This window comes from Poecilia formosa, unplaced genomic scaffold (assembly GCF_000485575.1).
Source record: "Poecilia formosa unplaced genomic scaffold, Poecilia_formosa-5.1.2 Scaffold62, whole genome shotgun sequence".
NCBI classification, from domain to species: Eukaryota; Metazoa; Chordata; class Actinopteri; order Cyprinodontiformes; family Poeciliidae; genus Poecilia; species Poecilia formosa.
This window is the reverse complement of record NW_006800001.1, coordinates 395850-418027: the sequence shown is the minus strand read 5'-3', so window position 1 is coordinate 418027 and position 22178 is coordinate 395850. Positions and strand designations below refer to the sequence as shown.

Below are 22178 nucleotides of genomic sequence, written 5' to 3'. Positions count from 1 at the left end.
AAAACACGGATCATAACAAGTATGCTATCACGCATAATAATTTTTGAGAATTTGGAAACAGTTGCTTTTAATTTCCCAAAATTATGGATAGTCCAGCCACCTGAAATAATCTGTTCTCCCTCCATTTCAAAGGAACAAATTAAATAACCAGCAAATCGGCGACGCACCGATTATGTTTTCCCATACACTTCAGCGCGCCTCACGCTCCTTCACCTCTCGCACATAACGAGGTAAATGTAGCGATTTTTACACTTCACGTATCGTCGCCTCGGGCGGGTGAGCGTCGCTCCTTCACTCCGACGTTCCTTCCCTCGGAGGGGGTGCGGCGCCGATTTATGTTTTCGCATCCACCTGAATAATGTGTATTGCGCCACTGCTTTCACCAACCAGAAAGCATACCATGGGATTGCATTCAGCATTGTTTTACTGCGATATTCTGAAATAAAATAAATAAAATTCAGTACTAACTAATTGCTCCCAAAGTCACTTATGTGTTATATAGAGTTTACAAGTGTGTAGTTTATTCCTGGTGAAATGCAGCTGCTCTGTCAGGGTCGTTAGGCAACATGAGTAAACACACAAAAGAAAAATAAACTATGGAAACAATGAATACACCATCGCCAACTTGAGACATGGGGGTGGCAGCATCATGCTGGGGGAATGTCGTCCTTTAGCGGGGACAGGAAAGTGCATCAGGGAAATACAGGGAGATCATGAAGGCCAACGTGTGAGAAGCTGCAAAAATGGACTAGATCTAAGCCTGCATGCAGTTTACCGGTTTTTAATGAAATAAAGCCGTTTTACATAATTTCATTAGGTTCATCACACAAAATCCAAGTAAAATACGTTAAAGTTAGTGGCTGTATTAGGAGAAAATGGGGGGGGGGATAACTTAAAGTGTGTGAATACTTTTGTAAGTCAGTGTATATGAAACTGTATTCCAGAAGTAAATAGTTGAGTCTACTTCTGTCAGACTTATGTTTTCCTTTGCCAACAGAAACTCCAAGTTTATATTTACATAGCTGCTAACACTGTCCAGGTAGCTCCCACCTTGCAATGCTGAACAAAGATCTTAGCTCAATATCACATTAGAGAAAACGTCACACAACACGATTTGAAGGTGTATCTGGAAAAAGGACAAGATAAGAAAAAACATAATTTATACAATAAATGTGCTCAACGGTACATTCGGTCGCATTCAGCTTGCCTGTACAAATTCAAAAAAGAAGGGAGATGGAAATGAGCAGCTGAACCTCCAGTGTTTCGTCATGCAATCGGCCCACAGACCGAGACAGAATCAGAGCATTTTAAAAGACAGTGTGAGATGACAGGTATTCTTTCGTGGAGGATGCTGAGTTTACAGCAGTCTATCCGTGTGCATGCCGGTGTGTCGCTGAAACAGCACTCATCCGCACTGACAGCAGCAATGCAGGGGTACAATCTGAACCAAGATGCCCCGAGGAAATGACAAGAAAAACGCCAAACCTTGGCTCGTCACGACGTCACACACTCGCAGTTGGGAGAGTTTTCATGCTCTTTTCTGTTTGGCATCGCTGAAACAAAGCTTTCCTCTCAGGAGCAGCGTTTGTGTTTTCGTGCATACGCTGCATAATCCTGCATTGGTGATCGGCCTTTGTGTTCCTCCAGCTCACCAAGCCGACGAGTCACGCCTTCACAGCGAAGAGCTTCAAGAAACGACGGGTGTGTGACGTGTGCCAGCAGAACATTGACAACCCGGGAGCTTTCTGCAAGGGTGAGTCCACACACACACACACACACACACATACACCTCTGTCAGATCAGGTTGCAGCAGGTCCAGAGTCGGGCCTGACCAGCGGGGATGCAGGCAGACAAGATCATCCTGGCTGTCTTTTTTCATGGACTTCAAAGTTGATTCTCAGCGTTAAACCAGCTCCTCTTCTCGTTGGTTGCAGAGTGCAAGATCGTGGTCCACAAGATGTGTGAAGCAAAGGTAAGACGGACATTCAACCGAAAGTCACCCAAAAGCACACCTCACCCTTTTTCTGGTCGGAGGCGTTCCCCTCGGAACAGTTTCACCTTTTCTCACGTTGCAGCCATAAAATTTGGTTCAATTAATTTTTATGTGATTACTGAACCCAAAGCTACACATCATACACCTAGCAGAATTTGACGGCCCTGTGCGTGTCGCTGAAACACAGGGCTGTATTATAACACCCAAACTTACAAAACGCGTCAAATTCCTACTTACACATTTACTGCACGCATCAGTACTGCACACCCCAACAATTACTGCTGTTCAAACTCCAGCATCTGTGTCACCCCCAAAAGGAAGTGACTCAACCTTCAATCCATGCATGTAGCTGTGGCTGTATGTTCAGAGCTGTCGTCCTGCTACTAGGTGAACCTCCACCCCGGCTACAGTTCTTTTGCAGCCTCTAACACTGTCTTCTGAAAAATGTCCCCACGCCATGATGCTGCCACCACCAAACTAACACATGAACAATGTGCTAGTTTGCGTGTATGCCAAAAGGTTAAGTCTCGTCTGACCAGAGCGCCTTGTTTCACGTTTTTGCTGTTATGTAGCTGGTGGAAAAACTTTAAACAGCTTCTTTTCAGGCTTTTGTTTTTGATTTTACTATTTTAATTTAGAATTCACGAAATAGTTGATAGCATCTTTGAAATCTGGTGCTGATGCTAAGACACATCTGAGCAAAAGCTCTGATTTTTGTTCACTTCGTTTAGCAGAGATGCTGTTGTCCGTGTTGATTGCTCTGAATAATATTGATCACGCTCGAATAAGATGCTGAGCAATGAACTAGTCTGGTTTTATTTATGTTGGACCGGTCTATGTTACAGCTGATTTTGGCAAATCCTGAACACAAACCCATTTGTCTTTACATCTCAAATAAATGGGATGTAAAGAACCTATAAATAAAAGTAAAGGCCCGAAAGTGGAAAACGTGTTGGAAACCCAGGGCTTTGGACAAAGAGTGGACTGTTTCATTTTAGGATGACATGTTTCCACTCTGTGAGACAAGCACTCCCTCTGTCCACAGCTTATGTCAAAACATTGGCAGCAGTCCCCTTACCCTCATGTGACAACAGCTCAGTATCACTCGCCACTGAGGTCATGACCCCACCACAAGCAGGTTGCTGTATGCCACTGTTCATGTTCGGCACAACAAATCAAAAATACTCTTAGAAAGCTATACATTCTTTCTTATCTCTGATGCACACGCGCACACACACTTATGCCTCTGGTCACCACGGCAGTAGGCAAAAACATTTCTCTGAGGCTGCAGCCAGGGAAGCATGGTTCCGCGGATGAGGGACGACTTCGTCACACGGGATGGTGATCGGTGTGGACAGGAGAAGTCAGAGTGGGTAAATATAGAAAATGACAGGAGTGCCACAGATGCTTGGTAGTGAGTGATTGTGGGGGTGGGAGGCAGCTGTGTGTGTATGTGTGTGTGTGTGTGTGTGTGTGTGTTTGATCATTCCCATTTTGGGGTATTCATAAATAAAGAGGAACATTAGGTCAAGGGTGGAGACTGATGTCTGCTTCATGTCACGCCAAGTCATCTTCTTGTAACAGTTTCAAATGCCACATTTTCATCTTTCTGCTTTTTTTTATTGCTGTTGTTAAAACTAAAGTGTCTGACAATCTGGTAGGATTTCAGAATTTCTCCCCTATTTATCTTTGCCATTCATCCAAATACAAGATTACTCATGCTCGTCCTTCTGTCACTTCAGCTTCTCTTTTGTCATTTCTACTACCCAGACCCTAAGGCTGCCGGAGAGGTCAGCAGACATCAGTGCACCGTGCACGGCAGCTTGCTGTCTGCATGCAGAATACCGAAGTAGCCCTGAGTGCACGAGCAAAGCAGCAGCACTTGCCCCGCTGACGCGCTCGGCCGTCTCTGCGTGTATGTCACAGACGCAGTGAGAGGGTTTAATGCTGCGCCGCGCGCTCCGCCTGCACACTCACAGTGTGCGTGTGTGCCTTATTATGAGGGTGGAAGATGAAGTGAGTTGGTGAGAGAGCGAGCGAGCAAAGCGTTTGTGTGCGCCAGAGGAGTGAGGCGGGCTTGTGTGTCGATTTAGTCCACACACAGGACCGCTCAGAGGCGGAGGGAACGGACTGACGCTCCTCTGGAAGAGGTAAAACACGCTCCGTGTTGTATTTATTTGAGTTTAGCTTCCCATGATGGGGGCACAGCAGCTGAAACTTCTTTTAGGTAATCTGTTTTTTTTTAGTTTTATTTTCTCTGCAGACTTTTCTCTGTTGTATGCATTTTTTTTCTTATAAATATGTAGCCAGAGATCTCATAGTTTGATATATATATATATATATATATATATGGATTTTGTTTGCTCCAATGAATTAAAAGCACTCCTCTGCTGACCTGTAAAACATACACAGATTTGAATGATTTATCCTCCCGAGTGAATTCATAACAATTACTTTTTAATGAGACTTTTATGAGGAAAACGGCATGGGACTGGGGTGGAACTCAAATTACAGAAGCTGGTTTGGATGCTGCGACCCTGAATGAACGTCTTTGATGCCTTTCACATTAAAGGCGCACAAAACAGTTTCTGTTGATGTCCGTCTGCGAATAAACATTCAGACATCCTGGCTTAGGCTGATTAATTTTGATATTAACGTGCATGTTTGTTGCTTCCTTTGGTTTAGTCTCTGCTATTTTAGTGATACATACCTATTTGTCAGCTGACATTGTAATTAGGCTGTGTGCTTTTTTTGTAGTTGTTGGGAGTGGATATATATATTTTTTTTTAATTCTGCAAAGCTGTATTTTATCTAGCTTTTTCTGCTGGCGGGTGAGGCCAAAGACATTTTCTTGAAAAACTATTCAAAGGCCATAAGCTTTTTCTTTTAAATTTATTTTATTATTTCAGCTCCCAGTATGTTATTGCCACCACCATGTTTCATCGTAGGGATGCTTTTCAGAGTGATTTGCACGCAGGTCAAAAGATAAAGAGTTTCCGTCTTACAAGAGTAACTCCATGTGTTTTCCATGGCCCCTCTATGTGCTACACTGACACAAACCTTTAACAGCTGTCATTATACTGAGATCAAATTAGACACAGGCAGAATCCATTAACTGCCTTCTCAAGTGGATTTTATTTAGGGGTATCAAACTATGTAAGCTGGAATCATTTGCCTTCTACTTTGCATCGTTCTATTCCATAAAGTTCTAATGGAATACATTGCAGGTTCTAGGTGTAATGCTAGAAATGTGTGGAACAGTTCAAGAGGAGTAAATCCTGCAGAAAGGCCAGCTCTCATCCAAATGTTGTTGTTTTTTTACCCCCATCTTCCGGGAGCCTCATTTTCCAACCTTTGCAGCCTTTCATGTGTCACCGCAGGGAGCAGGTAAACACGCAGTCCTGTGCCAGCGCAAAGTGTCACCGCGCATTAGTGGGAAGGCAAAAAACACAGTCGGTAAAGACAGGCCGAAGCGGATGTCGGAGAGAAACAAAAATATCCGTCGTGATGAATAGCTCTGTGAAATGACGACGGCGGCTTATCGCAGTCGCTTTATTATTGTGTTTCGTAATAATCACCGACATCACGAGCCGCATGCAGATAATTATCACGCTTAATTTAACTTTACTGCTCTCCCTCGCCCTGGCAACGGCTGAGTATCATGCAGGCCACATGTGTGGATGCATCCCTCAAATGTTTACACTGACCCTCTGCTTTTCATTTCCTGAGATAAGCCCATTAATATTCCGGGAATTAGCCTGTTCCCCATTGATGTAGAGCATTCAAAAACAAGCTAAGCCTTTAAGAATGCCATCTGAAACGCATTTTGTGTGCTTTGTGTGAATGTGAGAGTTGTTTCGTTTTAGTTGTCCAGGTGCTAAGCGCTCTTGACCAAAAAGGGCAGCTAGGCCAACTAAAGACAGTGATTTACCACAGCCATAAACTGGCTACATGGCACATGCTACGAATCCACTTAGAAGTGTTGCCATAATTACAACAAAGAAGGTGAGTGGATTTGTGAGATGACTGACATCCAAATAGTCAAACTAAGCTTTCAAGTCTTTTGAGATAGATTCTATCTAGTCTAAAATAAGAAGCCTTATTAAAATAGCGCCGTTAAATCTGTGTGAGACTCATGAGGCATGTTCAGCTGTTGACATCTTTCTCCCACTCAGAACTCTCCCTTGTTTTCTCCCTCTCTGTTTCCATCCCCCATTTCCTCTCCCATCTTTTTTCCCTGATAAGTTCCCCCCCCTATCTTTCTATCCCCTTTATGGTTTGGTTTTGCTTTGAGCTCCTGCTCCCTCCCTCTACTTGCTTTAGACCCGTTTGTTTGTGACGAGCGCTGGCTCCGTGTGGCGATACTTATCAGGCTGGTGTTTGTCATCTAACTTTGCCTCAATGGGTGACGGGAGGGGAGGGGGTAAGAGGTCCTGCTTGAAGCACTGTAAGCAGCGGCATAGATGAATGAAAGAAGAAGAAGTGTTTAAAGGGGACAGGGGAGGAGTGATAATTTGGGAATAAATGATGAAAGCAGAAAGATAAAATGCAGAGATGAATGACACGTGGCCTCCAGCCACTCCTAAAATTTCCCTGAGCTAAACTTGAACTTTCTGAGTTTTTTTTTTTTTTTAATTATTGTTATTATTTTTTTTTTAAAAAAAGGGATTTTATTTTAGCTTTTCATGAGTCTATGGAATTTGGAAGGAGCTGAGGTCATTTTTCCCCTCATACTGACAGGGTGGCTTACTCACTTCTCCCTCTTTCCAGTGAGAGATGTCAGCTCAGAGAGAAACGCCTGACGCCTGAGTCTCCAACATTCACGTGTAGATCCCACCGCCACTGCTGGTCTGACAGTTGGATTTGCTTTCTCTGAAAACACAAAGCAAGACACGGCAGTCATCAAGCGGACGCATACAACTGTCGTTACTGTCTTGATACTGCAAGGGCTTAACAATCGACTGTAGTCAAGTGGACCATGTCAAAATGTTGGGTTGCTTTGCATCACCAATCCTGTGAGGAAAATGGACCAATCCATACCTGAAAAAAATGTATGCATCATGGGTTTGACGCAACATTGTGGGTTTGGTTTTGAAACCTCAATAAATGGGTTTATTTATTGACATTAGGCTGACAAAACAGATCTGAAAGGAAAAGGACAGCCTGTGTTACTATGCAAGACTTATTTGGGTGACACTCAATATTTGTTTCCTTTCAACCATTCATTTTGTAATTAATTCTTGTAAGGCTGCTTTGCGTCATCGTCACCGGTCAACAGATAAGAGGCAGAGTACAACCTGGACAGCTCGACAATCTGCAAGATAAATAATATTCACACACACACCTTATAACAGTTTTGCCTGTTTTTGGAAAGTGGGACACTGAAAGAGTATTGAATCCACAGAACCTTCTCACTGTGAGGCAGATGGGGCTAAAAATGACCACAAATACAATATGTTTTTGTTTTTTATTATAACTGCAGTTAAAGTTATGAAATGTAAAGAAAAAAAAAACAACCTCCCAATGTTTAAGAAGACTTACATTTAGATGAAAAAAAATTAATACTTTTGGACGTTGGTACTCAAAAGTCAGAATTTTAGAAATTTCCAAATTTGGAAGAAATTAGGTCAAGGTTGTAAAACTTAAAGAGATTAATGAATGTACAGAATATGGTGAAATATATCAGTAGTTTGCCTCGTCATCACTGGGAACGAGCAGTCACGTTTCGCTTTTAGGCTCGTTCAGACTCACGTCAGTTCAGATCCGACTTCTGATGAATCACTTGGTAGATTTATTATACAGAGAAGAGAAGGTTTCTTAAAATAAATGAAATGTTTTCTTTTACGTACTTGTCCAGTAGACTAAACTTTTGGAGAGAAAAAAAAAAATCTCAGTTTGGGATAACTCTGAAAATCTGCATTGTTACAGTTTCTACTGAGTGAATGAAAAGTTTCTTTTCTGGAAGAATAAGAAAACGTGAACCACAGGACCCCACCAGCCAGTCCATCCCTGCTCCTGTCGGAGGGAGGGATGGAGTGCTGTCACTGGCACCTTAGTAAATGCTAACTTATGAACAAGACAAACTGAACCAGATGGCCCCACTCCCGTCGGCTCCTGCATGCATTAATGAAGACCCTGCGGCTGGCGGAGCTACCGAGCACACATGCATTGCCCTGCACGGTTCTGTGTGTTTGTGGACCTCTGCCGACTAACTCTGACATCCTGTTGCAAATTGCTTCCTGTTGACGTTGGTGTCCTGCTCTTCTGCCTGAATTTTGCTCCTCCGTGGTCTCCTCTAAGGTTCACTTTTTTTTTTTTTTTTTTTTTTACTACATGTGTATCTGTGTGTTTACGTTTGGATTTTTACATGGGTACATTTGTTTGTTTTGTCTGTCTCCCTGCTGTTCCTTCCTGGACTCAATTTATTCTGTTAATTACCATTATTAAACCTGTCGAATTATCCCCCATGGCTTGATCACAGTGTTTATTCATTTGGGTTCATGTGGATGATCTGCCCACATCTGTGCCTACAGACATGAAGGTATTAAAGTTGGAAGTTTTTGGTTTATGTTGTACAACAATCAGTACATAAACAAGTATAACAACTGTTATAAATATTTCTTAAATTTACTGGACGAAATACCACAGAGTCCTCCTCCGTCCTCACACCACCCCTCGTTGCTGTGTACAGTTCTAGTGGCAGCGTGAAGAAATTCCTGCCTTGTTTTCAATATTTATGCCACTTGTCCAAATTTTAACAGATGGATGATGGTAGTTTCTTTGCCTTTATGCACTTGGTATTGCTAGAATTTTAACTTTCTGGGGTGCTGCAAGACAATACCGCCTACACTACTCACACAAGTAGCCTGAACCATTGACACAGGACAGGATGGATCCACGTGCCCACATCGTTGTTTACACCAAATTCTGCCGTGCCATCTGAAATACTGCAGCTCTGGTCTCATTTTTTATGTTTTTTTTTTTTATTGTAGCCTCATTCTGTATCCGACACACTTTGGTTGTATTTTGCCCTCCTTTTCTGCCCGGACTTCTCTGACTTCTGATATCAACAAGGCATTTTTACCCACACAACTGCAGCTCATTTTCTGTTTTCTGTTCTTGGTCCGTTCTCTGTAAACCGAATGCACTGAACCTGTTGTAGCTTCTCAAATACTCAAGGTGGCTGTGAAACTGTGCCACTTTCAAGGTCACTTGAATCCCCTTGTCTTCCATTATATTGCTTGGGAATCTTCACCTTGTCTAGATTTACTAAATTTATTCAGTTGATGCCACGTGATTGGTTCTTTTGTTCTACTGTTTCTTCTATCAATCAATTAAACCAGTGTACCTAATAAAATGCAGAGTATATATTTTAAAAAGGGGGGATGTTAGCCTACTTTATTACAACCAATCAGGTTACATAGTAAAGTCTTGCAGTGTCCAATGGGAATTCTCCTTTTTATAAACATTTTCTTCTGTTGCTGTAGTTGTAAATCTCCGCTGTTGTCAAGAACTTGACACCTGTCAGTGTTTGCCACCTTTTAACCCCGACTGTCTGGCTTCCCTGAGATACCACTGAGTTCGGCTCAGCTGTTCGTTTAATTGTTCAAGAGGTCAAAAGTTTATAAGCTGATCTGGCGTCACATTTTCTGAGCTGAGCAGAAATCGCAAATTTTATATTTTAAATACTTTAGCAGTGGCATATGGGTTTACACCAGTTAGTCGAGATCTCAGTATGACCAGTTCAGAATAAAAGAGGCAGCAATGTGGAGATTTTTTGGTGGCGTTATTGTGTCCTTTTCAAAGGGCCTCAGAGTCTCCCTGTGTGTTTTTGATTGTGTGTTTTGCCTTATGTTTTAGTTATTGTTGAGTCATCAGAAGCGTAGAAGGACTGCACAACACATGTGTAGACTTTCCGCAGCAGTGAATCCCTACACCATCTTTTCATAGGATAAATAAAAAGATATAAACATTTATATTAAACTTTTGATGTGTTTTCCAATCTCTATCCATCATTCTTTATGCCAAACCGTACAAAGTTAAGAGAAAAGGGTAACTGAAGTCTCTGAAAATGTTTTCAGCTGCTTCTCGGAGTGGATCAACATCTTTATGTATTGATAAGTTTATTTCTTAATTGACGGTTTCTCACAATTTTTCTCTTTTTTTTTTCTTCTTTTTTTTTGTTTTTTTTGTCGTGAGAGATTTCAATATTTATGCCAAAACGTCTTCCGGCCATCTGCTGGAGATGACAGCAGAGGAATAAATTTTACTACCCTCCTCATCAGCATTATGTCCTTCCTTCTCGTTCCACAGTTGTTCTCCATTCCTTACTCGCTGCTGGAGTGGAGCCAGGCGCGTTAAATCAAACAAATGACGAGATAACGAGCTAATTTATTCCCAGTCTGCGGGAATGGGTGCATTTGTTTACTCCTGCAGAATCTAACCATATGCTTCCTTTCCTCTCAGGTCCCCACCGCCTGCATCCCCGTGCCAGATCTGGTATGTTTGTGCAAATTTGAATATTTCATTGTGCTTCGTCGTGTTTCATTGCAGAGAGTGTACCGCTCTTTTCTGTCTTCTTTCTCAGCACAGCTCCACAAAGTCAGTGTCACAGAAGAAGAAGGGCTCCTTACCAAGGTAGCAAAAAAACTTAAAAGCCCCTCGACATGCAGAGGGACCAGTCTGGGTATTTTTATATTTATGAAAGCAGATGTGCAGAGGCCCTCACAAGGGTACACACAGCTTTGATTAAAACATATTCATACTTTTTTCTACTTTGACATTATCCAGTGCAATTCCACTTATTTGGATTTGTGGACTCTTTAGCCCGGACAAGTAGAGAACGCAGGAGATTTTTTTTGTCGCTTGAGGAACACAAGCTGCACTCGTTGGCGGTTCTTGCTGCTCTCTCAGCGTTGCTTTCCCTTTCCAGGTTCAGCCTTGTCTTTTCCTCGAGTTTAGAAAAATGTCTGGTTTGAACAATGTTAGAACTTAAATGTCATCGATTTGGTGCCGTTGTCTGTTTCTGACGCCCTCAAAGAGTGGATTCTCAATCTTTTCCAGGAGGAAAAGCGTTGAACAGGTGATGGAACATGTGATGGAGGGGCACTACGACTTCGACCTCACTTACATCACAGAGAGAATCATCTCTGTCTTCTTCGTACCAGACCTGGAGGAACAGAGGTACCGGCAAAACCTGCAGGAGGTGGCATCCATGCTCAAATCTAAGCACCAGGACAAGTTTCTGGTTAGTTTAATCTACTGACAGAAATAAGGAAAGAGCTAACCCCTGACCAGTTACTGATATTTGTACATGCTTCTGGCTTCATCCAGCTTCTGAATTTATCAGAAAAGAGACATGACATCACCAGACTTAACCCCAAGGTAAGAGTGTTTCCTCCTGAATTTGGTGCTAGGTGCTATTTAAGCAATAAAGGTTCTTGCAGAAGTTTACATACCCTCTGAACTTGATCGCATTCTGTTTTGTGAAGACACAAGAAATGTATTTCATTAGGATCTGATGTGAAACCAGAGCAGTGGACATTTGTGCGGTTGAAGGAAATTCATGAATGAATTGTTTCAAGGCAGAGGACACTAATCAGAAAAGTAGAAAAGAGGCCGATGGCAAATGCATGGGACACTAACACCCTGAACACACTGAGATTACTTTGAGGGATAACAACACCTTGCGTCATACTTTTTATTTGATTTATGTTACCCTATGAGCTGGCCATACTTGGTTTTGCATCAGTAAAAATATATATAATAAATCTGAACATCAATCCTCCTCTGATGCCCAGGTGCATGACTATGCTTGGCCTGATCTGCACGCCCCTCCGCTGGACAGGATTTGTGCCATTTGCAAGGCCATGGAGACGTGGCTGACCTCTGACCCTCACAACGTCGTGGTTCTCCATTGCAAAGTTGGTGCAGCTCAAAGACCCTTTGGCTAATTTGTTGTGTGAAAGATGTGAGAGAGTGAATGATCTAATTTGCTGCTCTCTTTTGTCTTTGCTCTCACAGGGAAACAAAGGAAAAACAGGGGTGATAGTGGCGGCTTACATGCACTACAGCAAGATCTCAGCTGGGTAATGTGCAATATTATAAGCTACTGAGACACATAATTAAAGCAATCTCCAGTTTTTGTAAAGCTTTGACCTGCTAGCACTGCTTTTATCCAGTTTAGATTTGCCAATACGGTAAGAAGACATAAGAGCAGCATTTAAAATATTTCTCTAGATTTCTCTCCATAGTGGTCATAAATATTAATATTAGGATCAGAGGTGATATAAACACAGTGTATGTAAGACACATTTTACTCTGAAACAGGATTTTAAAAGTAAAAGATAAATTAACTAAAGAGTTTCACTTTTTAAACCGTCTTTGTCATCGTTACTGGTCTTGAGATTTGGACAGTTAGCATGGAGAGCATAATGTAGATGCTCACCTTCAATCTCCAATCTCTTTTGATTTTCTCTTTTTACAAACCTCAATAACTTTAATCGTCACACCTTACCGACACTGTTTTTTTTTTGCATGTTTCCCTCTATTTAAACCAGCTGTTTTTCTTATGCCCTCAGAGCAGACCAGGCTCTCACGACGTTGGCCATGAGGAAGTTTTGCGAAGACAAAGTCTCTTCCTCCCTGCAGCCCTCTCAGAGCAGGTCTGACATTCACCGTTCGCCGCAGATTACGTCGCCTTCCTAATCACATTCTCGCTCTCGCCTCACGTCGTTTCCTCTCTTTAACAGGTACATCTACTATTTCAGCAGCTTGCTGTCGGGTTCCATCAAAATGAACAGCAGTCCTCTGTTCCTTCATCAGATCCTTGTTCCCTCATTACCAAACTTCCAGTCAGGAGGAGGTCAGCTTCTGCTCTGCGGTGGTTTTGTAGTGATTATAAGGATGGAACAATAAATAAACGGTGTTTTTAAGTTTTACATGTAAAACAAAGTGAAGCCTTCCCAAGCAATTTTTTTTTCCCCCCACAACTTTTCTTGCAGGTTTTTATCCTTTTCTGAAAATCTACCAGTCCTTACAGCTGGCTTACACCTCCGGTGTCTAGTAAGTATTTTTGCAATATCTCAGTGACCTCTCACCTCCTATGGGTGAATATGTTTTCCGTCCCTCAGTCCCCTCGACAGGTGCTCACTCTGCATGTTACCGTCTGTGTTTAAGTGTAGCCTGGTCGGTGCTTACATTAAAGAAAGTAGTGGTTACCTGTGTTTTATCCCACTGAAACATGTTGTTTTATGTATGTTTTAACCAAATGTACCTTTTTTTTTTTCTTTTCACATGCTCACAGTGATCCTCAGAGCTCTAGAGCAAGAAAACTGTGTGTGACCATGGAGCCAGCTCTACTATTAAAGGGTGACATTATGGTAAGTTTTGTCATTTTTTTTACTGATCCCAAAACTTTAGTTTGATTTAAATCCCATTTGTAATCACATGTAGGTACGATGCTTTACAAAAAGTAGGAGTACCTCGTGAGCTTTTCCATATTTTGTAATGTTACAGAGGCAAGCTTCAGTTTGTCCCATTTGGGATTTTATGAGGCAGAACAACACAAATTAGTGCATGTTAGTGAAGTGGAAAGAAAGTTATAGATTGTTTTCAAACGCTTCAACAATTAAAAATGTGAAAACGTGTTTTGTATTACATTTATATTCGACCACCATTTACTCTCTGAGCTCTAAATAAAATTATGTTTGATCTAAGAAAAGTAATTGGATTACTAAACAGAGTTCGTCTAAGAAGTTGATCTGGTCGGATGAGACCAAGATGTTACTTTTTGGCCTTCCTTCTCAACACTATGTGTGGTGATCGGTAATACCGCAAATAACAATGCACATCCCTGAACACACCCCATCCATGCACAGTGGGTGGTAGACACGCAGTGCTAGATGTGACCTGAACACAGGACACATCTAGAATCCTGCAGCATGTCTCACATTACAGCAGCAGGCCCTGAGCCGCCGTAAACGATAAGAATACCTAACTTATACTCACATAGTTTAAATTTGAGATGTTCCGCCTGAAACGATCCTCAATGTCTGCTCCCCTGCCTCGTTAGGTGAAGTGCTACCACCGACGGAGCCGAGCGGCTGAGAGGGAGGTCGTGTTCAGAGTCCAGTTCCACACCTGCACAGTTCACGGAGCACAGCTGTGGTTTGGAAAGACGGAACTAGACCTGGCCTGCACCGGTACAAGACGTGCATCCCCAGAGTGTGCTAAGAATATTCAGCGTCTCTGCAATGCTAAAATGTTTTGATACATGTTACGAATGAACAACTAGCAGTCCTGTTGTGCATTTGTGTTGCTGACTTGACGACATGAATCGAGAGCCACTTTCTCCTCTGACCATTGTAGTGTCAGAGTGTGCCCTAAAGCAAATAGCAAACAGTGACGTCGGCTTAGATGACAAGAGATGGTCACACATGGATCCTCTTAGTTGCAGTGTCACAGTAGTCCCTCAGTGCAAAATGCTGACACATGTATATAGTATGATTTGTAGAACAATATTGCCCACAGTGAGACTTCAGTTTCAAAAGGAAAGCTTTGTTTCAGATGACAGCCGTCTCTGATGTGTTCTGCTCTATTTATTAAAACCATTCACATTCTTTCTGCTCTTCCTGTTTTCTATTCTAAAAAGAGTAAAAGCAGCATTTATTTATTTATTAAGTTTGGTTTTTCTGCTTCACAGATCTCACCCTCCGGTCGACATTTTTTTCTCACTCTCTGCGGTTATGCTCTGGATATTTTAGTCTCCGTCTTTGTTCCCATCTTTCTGCAGATGACAGATTCCCTCCAGACGCTACAGTGGAGTTCATCTTCGCAAACAGTCCAGAAAAACTCAAAGGTATTTTCATCTTTCTGTCTGTCACTGCACATATTTGTATATTAAATTGTGGTTTGTGTTTCACTTTGTTTCAATAAATATGCTTTAAAAGGTCGAGAATACCGCAAGAACGACTCTTCTGTTAAAGTAGACTACAAAACCTCAGACCCAGTGGTCAGATGGGATTCCTATGAAAACTTAAATCTTCACCATGAAGACAGCACGGAAAGTGAGAAACATTCAAACTGGAACAGACTCAAAACTTGATGTTAAAATCAGAGGTAACAGGTTTTGTTTGTCTTCACCATTCTATCAGATATCGCTCACACAAGAGGCCCTCTAGATGGCAGCTTGTATGCACAAGTGAGGAAGCGACGCGGACCAGGTGCAACTTCCTCAGCTGCTTCGCCAAATGGATGCCTTACTAGCAGCCCAACTGTGAAACCCCAGACCCAGTCTGCCTCCAGACCACAACCATTCGCATTCAATTGTAGTCCCAGAGCCTCCGCAGTCTCTTCAGATCGACTGAGTGAAACATCTCTGTCGATTGACTGTTCTGAGAGAGAAGACCCTGACTGCCCACTGAGGAAAGAAGATGTGGAAGATAAGGCAAAGGAGAAGAGGAGACAGAGAGAGAGGGATAGAGAAACAGCAATTTTGGATGATGGAGATCCTTCAAGTCCGGGGGTTATGAGACAAGAGCACTCCTGCTGTGGTCAAGCAGCTGCAAGATGTAGCGACGCAGGATGGGAAAAGGACAGAGATCTCTGTCTTCCCGGTGGTCGATTTGTTGGACATTGCAACAGCATTAAGAAGCATCCAAAAAGCCAAACACTGCCAGCCCTACCCTCCAAATCTATGTCTCCTCCTCCCCATTCAGCCATTATGGAGCTCTGCCATCGCCATAGCGCTCACCCTGTAACTGAGTTAACATGGGAGCGTCCAATCCATCCTCCATCCCTGCCCTGCCTCAACAGGTCTTGCTACCCTTACCTAACCCCAGAACATGCCCTCACTCACAGTCACACTTTGCCTGCTTCAAACAGATGCTACCTCGGAGAGGAATGTCACCTCTTACACTATCCCGACCACGGATCAGGCCCTCACCCCTCCCTCCAACCGCAGCCTGGAAACCCTTACAGAGAGGTTTCCGTCAGTTCGCCCAAATCTTCCTCCTACTGCCACTGTCAGGACTGCTCCAGCAGGCGAGAACATCCGTCATCCTCAGCTAACATGTTCCAACAACTGCACTCAGACCAAGCTGAAAACACACACTGGCCAAAAGGAGCTGGGGTACAGCGGTCGAGAGAGGCACCTCTACTTTGGGAAACAGAAAAGTCATGGGAGCTGACAGGAAAAGCAGAACTCTGGCAATGCAAGTCACCGCTGCCGGCATTTCATCTCTACCACCCTACTTTGGAGCAGGTCTCAAACCTAGAGCAGCCTAGATTTGCTATTGCACAGGATCAAAACTACCCCATTCCTCAGTCTTTGATGGATGTAAGGGATGGAGCCAGCAGTGGGTACCATACGCCTCTACAGCCCCGACACTCATGCCCCTGTGCTCCCTATCAGTCTTCTCCATCTGAAAGCCGTGAAAGTCGGGGTTATGCCTCAGGATATCACTCTGGATCAGCATCACCTATGCCAGCAAATAGCCCGTCTCCAGGAAGGGGAAGGTTGCCTGACATCCCTCTGGGATCCAGAGAGCAGTCACACACTGAGCAGCACAAAGGTGAATATTTAATTGTTAGGAGTTTAATATCTTGCTATTGAATTTAGCCTGTGTTGTTGGTTCTAGTAGTGTTTTCTACATTTCCTTTGTTTCACAACTTTAAAATCTCTCCTGTCAAAGTGGAAAAAGCCAGGACTGTTGCAGAAGAAGATATACCCCAAGACTCAGAGAGTAAATCTGATGTTCGCTGTCAGTCAAGCACCCCTGGAGGCGACTCTGATCATGACTACACAGTTATTGGCAGCAGCAGCCCAACTCACACAGAAGACAGGTTGGTAAACCTTTTTGTTTAGATATTTTCTGACACTGGTCCACGTCTTAAGATATGCATAAATGCTCAATTTGTCCCATATTTTGCTTTTTTTTAATTATTATTAGTGTGAACGCTGATAGCTCCAATCAAAGCCTAGAGGTTGGGACCCATTTGGAGTCTGACACAAATACAAGCAAACCTGTCACACCACTATCAAACGAACAAACCCAGAGTTCAACAGTAACTGCAAATCCTACAAAAACCTCAACAGAGCCGTTTCTGAAAAGCGATAATGAGCTTACAGTTGCTGGGGTCAAAGAAAGTTCAGATGAAAAGACCAAATCAAACATTTCAAACTATGCCACTGTCATCATCCCTCCAGTCCAAGTCCAACTCAATGGGACTGCCCTTCCAATAAATCTTTCATCTGATTGCAGTAAAAGCTTGAACATGAATCCCTCTAATAATCTAAGTTCTAGTCTTTCCTCTCCTACCTTTTACTCTCCCATCGGCTCAACAGATAAACAATCTCATCAGCGCTTCAGCTCTGCTAATGACAAAGCAGGACGAAGACTTATCCCAGACCAAGACATCTCAGCAGACACTAAGCCCCCTTCACCTGTGCCAGATGGATACCATACACCCACCTTCCCCTTAGCCTCGTACTATTACTCATTGCTAAATGTTCCTCATGTGCCATACACTGGGTACACTGCCGTAACAATCCCCGCCATCCAGCCACCACTTCCCGAGAAAAAACGATTTTCCTCTACAGCAGTGTCCCCCAACGGACATATTGCTTTACTCCACACTTCCTCGTGTCCTTCGCCAGTGCACCATGTTACTTTTTCCCCTGCTGCGGGAGATCAAAGAAGGGAATCTGCACAACACAGCTACGCGGAAGAGGCAGAGACGAGGGTCAATTCTAAGTTTGTCCAGGACAGCTCCAAATATTGGTACAAACCAGGCATCTCCAGAGACCAAGGTAAGGGTCACAACGATCTGAGAAAGCACCATCCATGTTTTGATTTATTATTTTCAAAGAACCTGTAAATAGCGTGGTAAGGAAAAAGCTTTCCAGGTCACTGATTTGTCTTTTCTACGACAGCCATAGCTGTGTTGAAGGACAAGGAGCCGGGGGCTTTCCTCATCAGAGACAGTAACTCATTCCAGGGGGCTTATGGCCTCGCTCTTAAGGTGGCCACTCCTCCTCCCAATGCCAACGTCACTGGAAACAAAGGTACTCTTTCCACACTTTCTTTGCACATTAGGTATTTATGTATTTCTTTACTTTATGTAAAGAAATACATAAAGTCTATGGGTCTGTCTGTGCTGAAAACACCATCTACCCAAAGAACAACATCCTGATTATAAGCAGCTTTTTTGAGCCTTTGTAGGGCGGCTGGACTCAGATGGGCAGAAGACGAGGGACGGATGACTAGACTAAAACTAACAAGAGAGTGAGAGATAAGAGGGCTGCACATCCTTTTTGACATGTAATTTATTTATGGTTACATCATGCTGCATGACCTGTTTTTGTCAGTCCATTTCTTCTTGTCCCTTACAATAGAGTATATCAGACAGGTCTGAAGTTGATCCAGCTGGTAAACACCACACACACTCCTTGACAGCATGACAGTCCCTCTTATTTTTTTCCTCCTCTTCTCCTGTTTCGCAGGGGACCCTGTGGAACAGCTGGTAAGACACTTCCTCATCGAGACAGGGCCACGGGGAGTGAAGATCAAGGGCTGTCAGAATGAGTCCTACTTCGGTCAGTTATTTTGTAGAGCTAACTGTATCATGCTTAACATATTCCGTTTTTTTATGAGACATAAAGCTGATTAGTTAAACCTGTAAGCCTTTAGGTGTTGTTATTTAATTGGTGCCCCATTGAGCTGCCTGTATTCATTGTTTTAGTCTCTTCAAATCTTTCACTGCTGTGAACGCTGCTTGTTTCTTTTGTTCTTCTCCCTTTGTCTCAGGAAGCCTATCTGCTCTAGTGTACCAACATTCAATAACTCCCATCTCTCTGCCATGTGCCCTCCGCATCCCAGACAAAGGTAGTATTTTTGAGCTCAAATCTAGTTATATTTTACAAATCTGCTATAAATGACACGACAATTTATTTTTGGGTAAAGCAGCTAAAGTCTACCATATTTCAGATTTGGTTGGGGAGCTTCAGGAGATGCAAAGTGCAACAAATACTAGTACTGCTGCTGACCTCCTTAAACAAGGAGCAGGTAAAGTATAGACTTATTCATTGCATGTTGCAGTTTGAGCTTTTTTTTTGTTGTCTTTGAACACCTAAAACTGCTTGAGATGTATGTTTGACCTCACGTACATCATTTGCATTTTTACACTGATTTAGCATGCAACGTGCTCTACCTGAATTCGGTGGAAACAGAGTCTTTAACGGGCCCAGAGGCTGTTTCCAAGGCGATCAAGTGTACGAAGGCTCTAAGTCCACGCCCAGTTCCAACAGTGGTCCACTTCAAAGTGTCTTCACAAGGGATCACCCTGACTGACAGTAAAAGAAGGTACATTTTGCATAGTGAACATTTTTCGCACGGTTACACACACACACAGATCAGTTTGATTAAAAAACAGCGAACAAATGTAAGACATGTGTCATGACAAGCTGTCCTAATAAAACGTTTTTGCCTCCGAGATTGATGCTACAGTCAAATTCTTTGAATTCTGATGAAGACATCCCTAGCAAACGTACATAATCCTCATGCAAATGTCAAAAAGAGACTTGTCATGTTTTCTTTTTTGTCTGTGCAGAGTGTTCTTTAGGCGGCATTATCCAATCAGCAGTGTCACTTTCAGCAGTCTGGACCCACAAAATCAGAGGTTTGAACAAGCAAACACACACTGCCACTGCATTTTGTGAAAACACAAAAAGGTATCGGACCGGATCTCTACATGCAGTTGTTTACGTCTGCTGTCTTTAATGAATGTCATAACAAAAGTGCCCTTGCTGCTGCTGATGTAAAAGATGCCTTTTGTGTACTTTAAATTTTACTAAAAAAATGTTTAGCATAAGTTCTACGTTCGAGCGGCTTCTCTGTGGTTTCACTATGACATGTATGTATGTAAACTCTAATTTCTAACAAGTGTTTTTAGAAGCTGACTCCTTTTTTTGTGTGTGTTTTTCATGTATCTGGATGTTTTGTCTGTGTCCCTGTGTGTCCTTGCTTCAGGTGGACTAATTCTGACAGCACATCAAGCAAGTAAGTGCTTGTGTTGTGTGTTTTTTTTTTGTTTTTTTTTGCTGTCGCAGTGTGTTTGTATTTTTTGCATGTCTTTTTGCCTCAATCACTTCTGAAAATAAATTTTGTTTTCTATCAGTTAGGCAGGCGAGGGAAAGAAAATGTTTGAAAGCATGTGTTTGCATTTATAACAGCAAAACTTACTCACAATTGTATGTATTTATTATTACTTTGAAGTAATTTGAAATGCCTCATCAAAGGGCATAGTGTATTCAGACAATTAATGGCTCCAATGACCCCTTCGACAACCATTAAATTCAACAGATCTAATTTCCTCGAATGTCCTAAGGGCTTAAAGTCAAAAAGCATGCAAGCTGCTTCTAAGAAAATAGTGAAAGAATTGGTCACTCTCAGGAGCTAAGTGAATATCAACATAGTACCATAGGATTTCACCTTTATGTGGATTGCAAAAAATACAGCATGGGTTTCCAAGGTAGCCCATACCTATATTTTCCGACTATGGTGGTCTCACATTGGAGGTGGAACTGCCCATATAGATCCACAGCAGAGTGGTTTATTGCCCCCTCTCTTTTGCAGGATGTTCGGCTTTGTGGCGAGACGGACTGGGACAACAACAGAGAATGTGTGTCACCTGTTTGCAGAGATGGATCCCGAGCAGCCAGCTGTGGCAATCGTCAACTTCATCAACAAAGTCATGCTAGGACCACAGCTACGAAGATGAGGAGCAGAGTTATTGGAAATTATGCACTATTTAAGCATCACAAGGTGCTTTTGACACATTTTTAAATAAATGGGGGGTTTTGTCAGAAGCTATATTTTTCTTTGCCTTTTATGCAGTTAAGCACTTATGTGCAATGTTGTGTGACTGTTTTTGTATCACAATCCAATTTTATAGAATGAGTTTTTTTTTTTGCAGGATGTCTTGTTTTGAAGTTAATTTGCAGAGCAGGAAATCATATAGGCGTTGTTGAAAAAGCCAAAGATTGACCTAACATTGCCAAATGAGATTGAAACATGAGTTGTTTTTCTTTTTCATTTTTTTTTATCGTGTTTGTGTGTGTTTTTTTTTTCTTTTATATCTTTACTGTGTTTCAGGCACAGCATATGGCGTACAACTAAATACAAAAATCACATCAAAGAAAACCCATTTACCACATATATTTATTTACCTAAACATAGACTTTTAAAGCTATACAGAAAGAGGTTCATGAATGTGGACAATGTGGTAGAAAAGCAAGTTTCACTTTTAAAAGGCAAAATGATATAAATGCAGATGTTTTCTGAATGTAATGCAAGACAGAGAAGTGTAAGTGATTTAAAGAAAGGACTTTGTAGAAAATCATAGAAAAATAAAAACTTTCACACTAAAAACATTTTTGACTACCTGGAAATAATTAATCTTTAAACACAGTTATCACACAGAAAAAAAAGCATGTAATTGAATATAATATTGTAATTGCATTGACAGCTGTTTAACCCTTATCAGATATAAGATGCATTTTATTTCTAACACAATCTGATATAACTTATCTGATATTAATTTCTAAATGTATGGGACAAAAGGGTCGCTTCTGTAATACACGCCATCAGTTTTAGGAAACGGATATAAGACATTTAGATCTGAATTAGCTAACTTTGGAAAATCAGCAGCAAACCCCTTCAATAAAACTCCAAAAAATAAGGCAAGACATTTGTGTGAGATGAAAATGAATAGGATAAAATAGCTGCAGTTAGAGTAAAATATACTTTGAAAGATATCTCTTTTGATCTTTTATATACATACATATTTGTGAAAGAACCATATTGAGGAATGCCTTGCTTTGGAGAGAAATGCAACCTAAAGCCAAAGTTCTGTTTTAATCATTTTTCCTTATTTTCTACATGTATCTCTTTGGTACTTTTATATGACTGACAGTATGATCCTTATTTTCATATGGGATGTGTATGTTAAAAAGTAATATATTTTAGGTATTTGACGTGTTAAAAAGAATGAAGGGATGATGTATGTCATATTTGACCAGAATATTAAACCAAGATCCTAAATTCAAATAGAGATGTGTGTTTAATCATTCTTGTGTAGCATTTTACTACTTTTCAATTATCCGCTATCATGTTTTACCCTTCTA

General features: G+C 41.9%; 1 protein-coding gene across 4 annotated transcripts in view; it reads left to right on the top strand.

Annotated features, from left to right (window-relative positions):
• LOC103139519 (tensin-2-like) overlaps positions 1 to 22101 on the top strand; it is a 27915-nt gene extending 5814 nt beyond the window's left edge. Inside the window, exons 2-27 of one of the 4 annotated variants that reach the window (XM_007554180.2) lie at positions 1648 to 1753; positions 1935 to 1972; positions 10460 to 10492; positions 10581 to 10630; positions 11057 to 11240; positions 11327 to 11377; positions 11794 to 11916; positions 12017 to 12081; positions 12574 to 12657; positions 12745 to 12857; positions 12997 to 13057; positions 13299 to 13374; positions 14067 to 14196; positions 14787 to 14852; positions 14944 to 15060; positions 15148 to 16566; positions 16687 to 16837; positions 16945 to 17804; positions 17928 to 18059; positions 18498 to 18590; positions 18802 to 18879; positions 18982 to 19059; positions 19188 to 19356; positions 19604 to 19672; positions 20023 to 20052; positions 20629 to 22101. In XM_007554180.2, coding sequence (XP_007554242.1) covers positions 1648 to 1753; positions 1935 to 1972; positions 10460 to 10492; positions 10581 to 10630; positions 11057 to 11240; positions 11327 to 11377; positions 11794 to 11916; positions 12017 to 12081; positions 12574 to 12657; positions 12745 to 12857; positions 12997 to 13057; positions 13299 to 13374; positions 14067 to 14196; positions 14787 to 14852; positions 14944 to 15060; positions 15148 to 16566; positions 16687 to 16837; positions 16945 to 17804; positions 17928 to 18059; positions 18498 to 18590; positions 18802 to 18879; positions 18982 to 19059; positions 19188 to 19356; positions 19604 to 19672; positions 20023 to 20052; positions 20629 to 20773 — 4521 coding nt within the window. In that variant the 3' untranslated portion in view covers positions 20774 to 22101. The other 3 variants (XM_007554181.2, XM_007554184.2, XM_016672573.1) reach the window with 3 other exon arrangements.
• Positions 22102 to 22178: the final 77 nt, after the last annotated feature.